A 12,500-nucleotide genomic window follows, 5' to 3' on the forward strand; every position below is an offset into this window, starting at 1 on the left:
CTGACCCAGCAGCACCCTGTGTAACCTTACTTCCACACCCGGCTACTTTTTCATCCCACCCGGCTGGAAAATATTTCTGGGGAGAACACTGGACAAGAAGATCAGCAAAAGCTCGGTATACAGAGGCGCCAGAGTAGAGTAAAACATTTCTGTGACAGAGGCGCTCAAACCTACTGCTTGACCCACTGAGTTGTGCTCCCATTTTTGCCTGAGGAAGCGGGGTCACGCCCGCGAAACGCGTTGCATTTGTGGAGTTGAATAAATTATTTGTCAATTCTGTTTTAACGAGACTCGAGTGAGTTTTCTTTTTTGTAAGAGGGAGGTAAGTCCACCCTAACACCCCCCCTGCTTTTAAACGGTTTTTAAAACGTTTTACTCTACTCTGGCGCCTCTGTATTTTGTGCAACGATCAGCTTTTGCTGATCGTTTTAGTTAGAGCTATAATGTTAAAGACCTTTTTGCAATAAAAAGCTGAATTTTATGAGACTTCAGAGTCTCTTTAAGAAAAAAAAAAGTTTCAGGATGGAATTCATTCTGCCGTATGACAATCATGCAGCTAGCATTAGAAAATGTCTGTAGAGTACGTGGTCAGTAGTTAAGGCTGACCCCTCATTGGCAAGGGTGTTTCATTTCCCCCCCCCCCCCCCCCCGCATGGTGTACAGGAAAGGTAAAAGTGTGAGAGACTATCTGGTGAGTTCAGATAGAAAAGTGTCAAGGCAAGCAAAGGCCACGTTCATACCCCACCGTAAAGGCACGTTCCTGTGCTTGAATTGTCAAAATTGTTCATCGATCATTAGAGGTGATAATGTCACACACACCACGAAAGGAACAAAAGTGAAAATCCGAGTATCTGTTAAAGTATCCTTGCGGACTGGGTTATGTCAGGCAAACGACAAGGGATGTCAGGAGGAGAATAAATGAACATATGAGAAATCTAAAGATCAGTTTGAATCTCCTGTAGGTCATCACTTCTTTGAATGCAGTCTTATGGTGGGAGATCTGAAATGGTACGTACTTAAAAAGGTGTTCTGTGTTGAGGGTGTGGACCTCCAAACCTCCCTGTTACGCAGAGAAAGCAGGTGGATAAGTGATCTGGATGGCTCTGAATGGCATGAATGAAGCCTGCAATTTGAAATGCTTCCTGTGAATAATGCTACATTATGGCCTGTCTCTTTAAGTGTTGTGCCCGCCCTTGCATGGGTGTTTTTTTTTTTGTGCTAATTTTTGCACTTATATAAGATTGTTGCACAATGCTTCTGTAAGCACTTGAAAAAGATTGTCGCCCATAGATGGTCTTGAGGGCATCGTAGAAGCGCTTGGATTTTTTGCTATCGGCATACTTCTGGATCTCATCTGCCTTTTTGCTGAGGCAGGAGTCTTGCATCTCTCTTAGCTTTTGCTTGAACCTTGCTTTTGATAGTATTGTAAGCTGCTTTCTTGGAGACAGATGTAGTGCCTTGCTGGAGAGACCTGAAGGCATTACACTTCTAATCCAGTTACTTTTGAATGTCTTCGTCATTTGTCATCAAACCAATCCTGGTGATAACTTTTTTTTTTTTTCTGGCCCAAATGAGCAAGAAGGGTGTTGTAGACCACATCTCTGAAAGCTGTCCAATCTTATTCTACTTAATTTGTGCCAAAGCTGAGTTCATCAAGTTTACTTTCGAGGTCTGCACACAGGTTCTGCTTCACTGAGTGCTGTTCTAGCTTGCCAACTTTCAGTCGCTTATTGTCTGTCCGGGAGCTTAAAAATGTAACAAGAATAAGGTGAAAACAGGTGAAAAAGCTTTGTGAATTATGCCCAATGTCTCTGGTGTAGAGACACCAAATTGGTGCATTTATTTACAATTTGGTATTGAAAAATGTAATATAATTGGGTTTTGGAAGACAAAAAAATGTAAAGCAAGTGTTTTTTTTGGTTTTTTTTTTTTTTTTTTTTTTTTTTTTTTTTTTTTGCACCATACCTCATTTATAGGAGGGCAAAAGGTACAAGACCATTGAATATCCACACAAATGATCTGATCTACAAAACTAGACCCCCCCCCCCCGCCCCAACCTATTCAACAAAGCATATAATTGGGGATTTTGCCCTCGGTTTTTTTTTCTTTTTGATTCGAAGAGAGGGCGAAGATTTTAATTTTTTTTTCTGCAAACATGCTTCTGTACATAATGCTCACATGCAGTTTGCAGGACACAAAATACATCCCAAAACGTATTTGTGTACTCCTCCCATGCCATACTGTAATAAACAAGTAAGGCAGCTGCGGTGAACAGCGCTACCACCGCAGCTACCTCTGCCTCCCTGTCTAGCAATGTTTCCGCACCTCGGGCGTCTAGCACGCCGAGGACGGGTCTCTCTGCCACACATAAGGTCGCTTTAACTGTGTGCGCGCGCTCACAGACAGGACCTTTATGCGGGGAGGAGGCGCGTCAGCTGACCGGCCGGTCGGCTGACGTCAGAGGGCACGCTCGCCGCTTCCCATTGGCTGAATTGCGTGGGCGTGCCTCAGGGTCTCCTCCGCTTCTTAAAGGGAACCAGAGAGGTTGGGGGGAAGCTTTTATACATCCCTGGGGCTTCCTCCAGCCCCATACGCACGGATCGCTCCCACGCCGCCGTCCTCTGCTGCCTGGATCCGCCGGTACCGGGTCCCGTCATTGCTGCGAGTCGGCCAGTTGGCCGGCAGATGCGGCCAAATGTCCGCATCACACGGGGCTCCCTGCATACACATAGCTGCCTACTGCGCAGCCTCATGCGTACGAGTATGGAGGGAGCCCCTGTGATGCGGACAATTGTCCGCGTCTGCCGGAAGTGACGGGACCCGGTACCGCCGATCCAGGAAGCGGAGAATGGCGGCGAGGGAGTGATCCAGGCTTATGGGGCTGGATGAAGCCCCAGGTATGTATAAAAGCTTGCTCTCTTTTTTTCAGCCCGTTCCTCTCTGGTTCCCTTTAAGCTCGGCAGAGTCACTCGCAACTTGTCTGCTGTTGCGAATACTTCGTGTTAGCGCTCAGACCTTTTGATAGCTATAATTATTAAGCATTGAAAGTCTGTATTATTATCTGTGTATGATTCTGGCTTGTTCCGACTTCTCTTTCGCTTAACGCTTCTGTACCTTTGCCCATCTGATCTAGGTGCCGACTCTGCTTGTTTAACCTTCTTGCCTCTGCCTTCCGATTTTGTACTTTATCTGCCTGTCAACCCAACCCGATTAGTCTGACCACTCTACTCTCACCAGTGAGCCCTTGTCACTGGTGAGGAACTGCTGTACTGTTAGTACCCACCAGCTCCTCTGCTGAGGTATCGCTAAACCTATCAGTACATACTGTTGCACCAAGCACTTACCTTTGTATTTAGCTATCACATCATTACCTTGCTATACCTGCATTATTGGTGATTCTGCAGATCACCACATATTTAGGAATAGTGTCTGGATTATTGGTGATACTGCAGATCACCTAATAATCAGGTATCTGACATTGCTGACACCATCGTGTTTGAGAACTGGGAGCCTAGAACTTCTCCCGTGCTAGGAGTTACCAAATATGAATGCCTCGGTATTTGACCCTCTGGTCTTTTCTAAATTTTGATCGGAAGAATGGGGTATAATATTACTATTTAAATATATGAGGCTGAGTGATGCACTGTTGGAACTGATACCTGTTTATTGCACAAAATTGATCAACTCTTCTCATGAATAGGATCTTAATATACGATCTATTTTTGGAATAGTTGCTGGAAAGAAAGAAAAGAAAAAAGCCTTTTTTCTATGCTCCAGGAATCATATGCTATTAAGGACTGCCAACAAGCAATCAAGAGTCTAGGTGTAGATCTTAATTAGCTCAGGTTGTTAGGAAGAGGTTTTTTATACACCTGATGAATTTATGGTATGATTGTGAATAGTATGAAAGGCATGAGTGTTTTGTTATAGGTGTGGTTTTTTTTAGCATTTTATCTATGTACATGAGAATTTTATAGATTAAATCATTATCACTAGCGCGTGTTCCTTATTTATAAATTATTTAAATATTAAGTATAATCATGCTACAGTATATTATATCTAAACACTATGTATAATTATGCCACTCTACACACACACTCACACTCTGGTATATTTATAGTAATGCACACATTAAGTATACTGTAAATTACCTACATTACCTACATTACACAGTATACTAACTATATACTTAAATACTATACAACCATGCTCATAAGTTTGCATACCCTGGCAGAATTTATGATTTCTTTACCATTTTTCATAGAATATGAACGATAACACTAAAACTTTTTCCACTCATGGTTAGTGGTTGGCTGAAGCCATTTATTGTCAAACAACTGTGATTACTTTTTTTAAAATAATAATCCCTACACAAACTACCCAAATGACCCTAATCAAAAGTTTACGTACTCTGGTGTTTTAGCCTGATAACCTGCACACAACTTCACAAATGTTTTAATGGTTATTAAAGGTAACCATCTTCACCTGTGATCTGTTTGCTTGTAATTATTGGGTGTACACAAATGGTCAATGAGTTTCTGGACTCCTTGCATCTTTTATCCACGGCTGCACTGATGTTTTTTGAAATATAAATCACGGGGAAAGCAATACAAATGTCAAATGATTTGGGGAAAAACGTTAAACTATAGTTAAACTATAAACCAAGAAAGGGATATAAGAAAAATCCAATGAATTGAGAATACCTATGAGCAGTGTTCAAACTCTACTTAAGAAGTAGAAAATGATGGGTTCTGTTGAAACCAAATCATGGTTAGGTAGACCAACTAAAATTTCAGCCACAGCTGCCAGAAAGTTTGTTCAGGGTGCAAGGAAACCCCACAAATAACTTCAAGGGAAATACAGGAATCTGAAAGAATGTGGTGCGGCAGTTTCAAGATGCACAATAAGGAGGCTGTATGATCGAGTTGCTAGAACAAAGCCATCACTACACAAATGCCACTAAATATCCTGCTTACAATGTGCCAAACAGCAGAGACGAGCATCAAACTTTCGGGTACAAAGTCATTTGGAATGATGAGACTAAAATTTTACTTTATCGTGGATTGATAAATGATACATTTTGAGAGGAGTCAACAAGACCTATGATGAAGGGCACACAATTTCTAGTTAGACTATGTCAAATATGTCTTGCAATAATGTAGACCTAGCTTTAACTTTGGAGGCAGTGTTCGGACAAGTATGTTCTTTGTATAAGATCTGACATTTTTCTGCTAACCAGGAAATAGAAATGTTTATTTTTAAGTAATCTAAATGAAATTTAAGGTTCACTGAAATATGTATTTTTATAGGGGAGTGCACTGCTCTGGGTTCCTACAGCAGGAATAAAACTTTTTGCTGTATTTTATACACTTGGAAATGTTGCTGCCCTAGCCAGGTAAGTGTTTTTTAAATAGAGATGTATTCTTTGTATGTTAACAACAATATGTTATTGTATAAATGTGAGATCAGCTTCTCATGTGTAATCTGCTTAATAGCAAAGGCAATCTCCAGCGTTTTGCAAAATTTTCATGCAAATGTTTTTTTAATATGATTTTAATGATTGACAAAATATGTTAACCTGCTCCATGGGTCTCAGTGTTCTCCCCAGTATATTTTTTCAGCCGGGTGGCATGAAAAAGTAGTCAGGTGGGTAGGGTCACACTCGGTGCGGAATCACAGTGGGTGTCGAGGGTGTGGGGGTTGGCAATATGCTAGGTACTGCTGGATGGGTGGGGGCAGCCCAGGATCACACACACACACACACACACACACACACACCGACACACATACACACATACACACATATACACATACACACATACACGCACCACAGAGACACACACACACGCACCACAGAGACACACACACACACACGCACCACAGAGACACACACACACGCACCACAGAGACACACACACACGCACGCACACACACACACCACACAGACACACAATCACACACACTTTAAGAGGACCAATCATCTGTCATGAAGATACTCTGCTATGAATATCAGAAGGAGGCTGCTGAATAAAGTGCTCTGAAGTTTAGACTGCAATTACTACAAGTATTTTCCAAGTTTAGATAAAATTACAACTAAACTGCTTTTTTATTTTCTAGAAATAAGGTCAGTAATGCCACCCTTGTTATAATCTCTCGGCAGAAATCTTCTGCAAGGTTACAGCTCTCCTCTCCACATCTGTTTAATCACTAGTGTGCATTAGTGAGGACAGTACAAGTGAAGCTAATACTGTCTGCAAGTAAGGCATTTACCACAGCAGTAGCTGCGAGACAGCCCCCCTCCCCCGTTATGACAGGAGACTTGCCGGAATGAATGAATAGAGCCAGGCATCCCGCAGTACAAGTTTATCTGTCCTGCTTGTAACTTCACAGGACCTTTCCCCGCCCCTCTGCACTAGGAAGGGAGCTGGGGAAGAGGGTGGAGATAGCATTCCGGAATAACAGCGAGCTGGCTGCACAGACACAACCGCTGCTGCTGTAATGATTCTAGAGGAGAAAGTAACTCTGCTACAGAGTCAGACCAGGGCAAACGGCAGCCGGGCGGGAGGGCAGAGTCAGGTGGGCGCTCCGCCCAGTTGAAAGGCTCTGGGGAGAACACTGGGTCTGAATTCCCCATTATGGGAGTGGTTCCTCCCAGGTACAGAGATGTTACAATTGCTTCCCCAACACCACCAAAGGGCCACACTGTTACATTTAACATTTGCACTGTTTATTGAAGAGGCTACAGATCTATGCTGAAACGGAGATATACAGTATATACTGTATATCGGTGTAGAAAGCAGGTCGGTCCGCACTAGTCCAGATGAAAAGCTTTTTTTATTGAGGACGTATCCACAAAAAAACCACAAGTCACTCAGCTGATATGTTTCGAACACTTTGCTATGATTAAGAACGAAGTGTACAATACATGTCAGCTGAGTGACTTTTGTGGGTTTTTTTGTGGATACATCCTCAAAAAAAAAATTTTCATCTGAACAAGTGCGGACCTTCCTGCTTTTTATGCTAATATTGGGCTTGCTGACCCGGTCGAGCACTATCCGGAGGCTGAGTGGGGTGCAGCGGTAATTCACCACTATCCCCTAATACAGTGGGGTGCAAAAGTTTGGGCAACCTTGTTAATTGTCATTATTTTCCTGTATAAATCATTGATTGTTACGATAAAAAATGTCAGTTAAATATATCATATAGGAGACACACAGTGATATTTGAGAAATGAAATTAATTTTATTTGATTAACAGAAAGTGTGCAATAATTGTTTAAACAAAATAAGTCTGGTGCATAAATTTGGGCACTGTTGTCATTTTATTGATTCCAAAACCTTTAGAACTAATTATTGGAACTCAAATTGGCTTGGTAAGCTCAGTGACCCCTGACCTACATGCACAGGTGAATCCAATTATGAGAGAGTATTTAAGGGGGTCAGTTGTAAGTTTCCCTCCTCTTTTAATTTTCTCTGAAGAGTAGTAACATGGGGGTCTCAAAACAACTCTCAAATGACCAGAAGACAAAGATTGTTCACACCCATGGTTTAGGGTAAGGATATAGGAGATTTCAGCTATCTTTCTACAGTTAGGAACATATTGAGGAAATGGAAGACCACAGGCTCAGTACCAGTTAAGGCTGGAAGTGGCAGAGCAAGAAAAATCTTGGATAAACAGAAGCGATGAATGGTGAGCACAGTCAGTCAACCCACAGAGCAGTACCAAAGGCCAACAGCATCATCGTGCTGCAGATGGAGTCACTGTGCATTGTTCAACCATTCTGCGCACTTTACACAAGGAGATGCTGTATGCAGAGGAAGCCTTTTCTCCGTCCACAGCATAAATAGAGCCGCTTGAGGTATGCTGAAGCACACTTGGACAAGCCAGCTTAATTTTGGTATAAGGTGCTGTGGACGAATGAAACTAAAATTGAGTTATTTGGGCATAACAAGGGGAGCTATGCATGGAGGAAAAATGAACACGCATTCCAAGAAAAACACTTGCTACCTACAGTAAAGTATGGTAATGGTTCCATCATGCTGTGTGGCCAGTGCAGGGACTGGGAATCCTCTATGAGTTGAGGGACGCATGGATTCCACTCAGTATCAGAAGATTCTGGAGACCAATGCCCAGAAATCAGTGACAAAGCTGAAGCTGCGCCAGGGCTGGATCTTTCAACCCTAAACACTGCTCAAAATCCACTAAGCAATTCATGTAGAGGAACAAGTACAACATTCTGGAATGGCCATCTCACTCCCCAGACCTGAATATAATTGAAAATCTGTGGTGTGAGTTAAAGAGAGCTCTCCATGCTTTGACGCTATCAAACTTGAATGGACTAGAGATGTTTTGTAAAGAGGAATGGTCCAAAATACCTTCAACCAGAATCCAGACTCTCAATGGAACCGATAAGAAGCATTTGGAGGCTGTAATTTCTGCAAAAGGAGAATCTACTAAATGATTTCATTTATTTTTTGTGGTGCCCAAATTTATGCACCTGACTCTGTTTCTCCTATATGATATATGTAACTGACTGTTTTTTTTTATTGTAATAACCAACGATTTATACAGGAAAATCATGACTATTAACTAGGTTGCCCAAACTTTCACATCCCACTAAATATGGGTGCCCACATTTTTTAATTTCTGCTTGTGAGCTACTTTATAATTTTCTGCAACCAAGAGATAGATGCCTAGTGCAGGTAGCTAAGTATAGGTGCCCAGTATAGTTAACTAAGTAAAGGTTTTCAGTACAGGTAGCTAAGTATAGGTGCCCAGTATAGGTAGCAAAGTATGGGTGTCTAGTATAACCATATTAAGGAGCACAAGACTAATGATGTGGTCTGTAGACCCCAGATATCGGGGGAGCCTCCTCCTAGAGATCTCCAGCAGCCAAAAATACAAACTAAGAGTGTCTACTAACACAGACCAAATTTATTTGAAAAAAAAAAAAACACAAGTGGTACAACCATAAATATTCCCTCTATCTTCCCTTAAAAGTGACAATCCTACCATATGTGCGTTGACATCAGCTGATGTATCCCCCACTATTCCATGCAGTCATCCATACATGCATAACCACTCATGCAGTTACATAGTTAATTGGGTTGAAAAGACATACGTCCATCGAGTTCAACCAGTTGTAGTAATATGTTATAGTTTCAATAGAACTCCAGAGTGAAAGTTCCTCCCCTCACTGTCCATTATATTCCATACAACCACCTATACAACTGCGGGTTAAGGATGTTGTTTGGGGTGGGTCAAATCCGCTTCCAGGGACAACTTAACCTATTTTGGTGCCTGGACGTAGAAACTACATCCAGGAACCATGCGCGCTACCGCGGCCGATCGCTCTCGGCCAGCGGTTCGTTGGCCAGGCAATCGGTGAATCGGGCTATGGTGCTCGATCACTGATTCCTCTCCTCCGCTGAAAAAGCGACAGCTTCTCTCGGAAGCTGCGCCTTTTCTGGCTGTAACGTACCCCATGCGTCGCTCTAAGCGTGTGTTACGCTTAGAGTGACGTCATGTAAACAAACTCATGGCATCTTGTGGCCAAAAAGTAATACTACAACTAAAAGTTAAAAAAAATAAAAATCAACACACATTTACATTATAAACCTATTGTTTACCTCCCACCTTCCCAAACCTACCCAAATAAAATGTTTAATATAAAAAAAAAAACAAAAAACATTACAATAAAAAAAAAATGTAAATATTTACCTAAGGGTCTAAACTTTTTAAATATCAATGTAAAGATGAAATATTTCTATATTTTTTTTATTTTAAACTTGTAAATAGTGATAGATGCAAAATGGAAAAAATGCACCTTTATTTCCAAATAAAATATTGTCGCCATACATTGTGATAGGGACATAATTTTAACGGTGTAATAACCGGGACATATGGGCAAATACAATACGTGAGTTTTAATTATGGAGGCATGCATTATTTTAAAACGATAATGGCTGAAAACTGAGAAATAATGAATTTTTTCCGTTTTTTTCTTATTCTTACTGTTCAAATCTATTTACAGTAAAGTGGCTCTTAGCAAAAAGTACCCCCCAAAGAAAGCCTAATTGGTGGCGGAAAAAACAAGATATAGATCAGTTAATTGTGATAAGTAGTGATAAAGTTATAGGCCAATGAATGGGAGGTGAACATTTCTCAAGTGAAAACGACGGAACGCGAATGGGTTAAGTTCGAAGTTCAATTCAACCAAGTTTCTTGCGAGGGGTTGGTTATTTGCCTCATATTGATATGATGGTGATGCTTTACATATAGTGTAACATCCCACTGCACATATATTTAGCCTCGGGTCTTAGCAGGGCTCACCATTATAGTATTCTGAAATAGGATTAGTCCATCATAAAACTCTACACTGACTATTGTCTCACCAACCTGCGGCAGTGGCGTCCTGGGCTCCCGGCTCTGTTGTAAATCAGCGTCCACCAACTGCACTCAGGAGTGCTAACACCACTCTTTCCTAGCCCCAGCGTGTTCCTGGACTCGTGCACTAAACAGCGCATTAAAGTATAAGTTGATTACACAGCTGAAGTCATGGGCCGTGTCCCATCACGTGACGTTTCACTTCCCACTCAAAGCTTTTTCAAACGCTAATGAGGCTTGGTGTTCAGTTCCTCCTATTTATAGTCACATGGTCAGATTTCAATCCAATGACAATTCTAATTTACTTTGCCCATCAATTGAGGACAACTTTGCTCCTGTGAATTCTGGATGGCTGGTTCTTTACAGATTTTTGAACCATCAACTCCACTCACACATCCATGTCATTCAGCGCACTAGCATTCCCTTTTATTGAAATCTATTAATTCCAGTCAGACTTCATAGCTCAGAGTATAATTCAATGCCGGTGGAGCTATTCAGGTGTCAAACCAGCCAATCAAAGGACTAAAGATGGCTCGAAACCTACGATTTTAGGTTCGCGAACCTCGAACGCGAATTTCCGCAAAAGTTTGCAAACCTGCGAACTTTTCGAACCGCAATAGACTTCAATGGGGAGGCGATCTTTGAAAACTACAAACATTTATGCTGGCCACAAAAGTGATGGAAAAGATGTTTCAAGGGGTCTAACACCTGGAGGAGTGCATGCTGGAGTGGGATATACGCCAAAAGTCCCTGGGAAAATCTGGATTTGACGCACAGCAGCGGTTTAAGGGCAGAAATCGCGTTGCAATGCTAAATTGGAGACATAAAGTGCTTTAAAACATCTTGCATGTGTATACATCAATCAGGTAGTGTAATTAGTGTACTGCTTCACACTGACACACCAAACTCACGGTGTAACGCACCACACATAGCTTATTGTGTAGTGATGGCCGTGCTGGCCTGGTGCGCACCATGGCGAGACTGCAGGCCATGGCGGTTTTCAAGCCCATATGGTCACCAGGCTGTGGTAGCTCAATGATAGAACAGTGACTGTCCAGCTGATCAAATTTGGTGTGTCCACAATGAAGCAACGACCTTATTCTTATGGGTGTGCCCCCGACACTTTCATATAGCTGGCGGTCATTGCTTCATTGTGATACGCAAGCCCCTTCACCGCGGCAAGGTAATGATCACAAAGTGGAATTGACACACGTACATGCCTTTTTGTTTTTTTTGTTGCAGCCGCAGTGCAGCCAGAAAAATTAGGCAGGTATGTACACGCACCAGAAAAATTATTATAGCAGCCACTGCTATGCAGTGCAAAGCACAGACCTGACTGTGCTTTGCAGACCACATCGTCAGATGGACCCTTGACCCAACGCTGTGTGCCAGAGATGACACCACTTGCCTTTCAACATCACGGTACAGTTTGGGTATCACCTTTTTTTGAGTAATAATTGCGGCCTGGTATCTTCCACTGCGGTGTGTGACTTTGATTTTGTGTGTTGCTTTTCCTCAGGTGGTCATCCCATTGCAGTTTGTGCTTTGTCATCATGTGCCTTCATAAGGAAGTTGTCCCTACGTGGGTCTTGGTCTTTCCACGGCTCAATTTTTGGTGGCAGAGAGTACAGATGGCATTGCTCACATCTGAGGCCGACACACAAAAATTTCCACACTGCTGAGCCCTGGGATGATGGCACTTTGGTGGTGGAGGCCGACTGAGTGTTAAGTGTGGTGCCAGAATCAGAGCAGGAGGAAGATCTGTCACGGTTCGTGCGGAAGCTGTGGAAAATAAGGTGTTCACTGTTAAATAGTCAACTACGACCTGACAATCTTGGGGGTTGATTGCACGTGCCTTCTGAACACTGTACTTTGGTCCTGGGCCGCACGAAAGCACGACCTTGAACAGACCTGCCGGGTGGCCTGCCTCTGCCTGTTATGTCCATATTAGTCGGGGGGATGAAGTGAAATGTATGCACTGACTTGATTAATACAATGTGCAGTCACAAAGGTGCAGTGAACAGGTATGCAGTGACCTGGTATCAATACAATGTGCAGCTGTCACACACACAGGTGCAGTGAACAGGTATGCAGTGACTGGTATCAATACAATG

The 12,500-nt window shown here is 42.4% G+C and overlaps 1 protein-coding gene across 5 annotated transcripts in view; it reads left to right on the forward strand.

The window, feature by feature from the left end:
- Nucleotides 1–12,500, forward strand: part of SFT2D1 (SFT2 domain containing 1) — a 515,985-nt gene that overhangs the window by 49,152 nt on the left and 454,333 nt on the right. For all 5 annotated transcript variants that reach the window (XM_068231912.1, XM_068231911.1, XM_068231913.1 and 2 more), the window contains exon 3: nucleotides 5,310–5,395. In XM_068231912.1, coding sequence (XP_068088013.1) covers nucleotides 5,310–5,395 — 86 coding nt within the window. The remainder of the gene's footprint in view (nucleotides 1–5,309; nucleotides 5,396–12,500) is intronic.

This window comes from Hyperolius riggenbachi, chromosome 4, assembly GCF_040937935.1.
Source record: "Hyperolius riggenbachi isolate aHypRig1 chromosome 4, aHypRig1.pri, whole genome shotgun sequence".
Lineage (NCBI taxonomy): Eukaryota > Metazoa > Chordata > Amphibia > Anura > Hyperoliidae > Hyperolius > Hyperolius riggenbachi.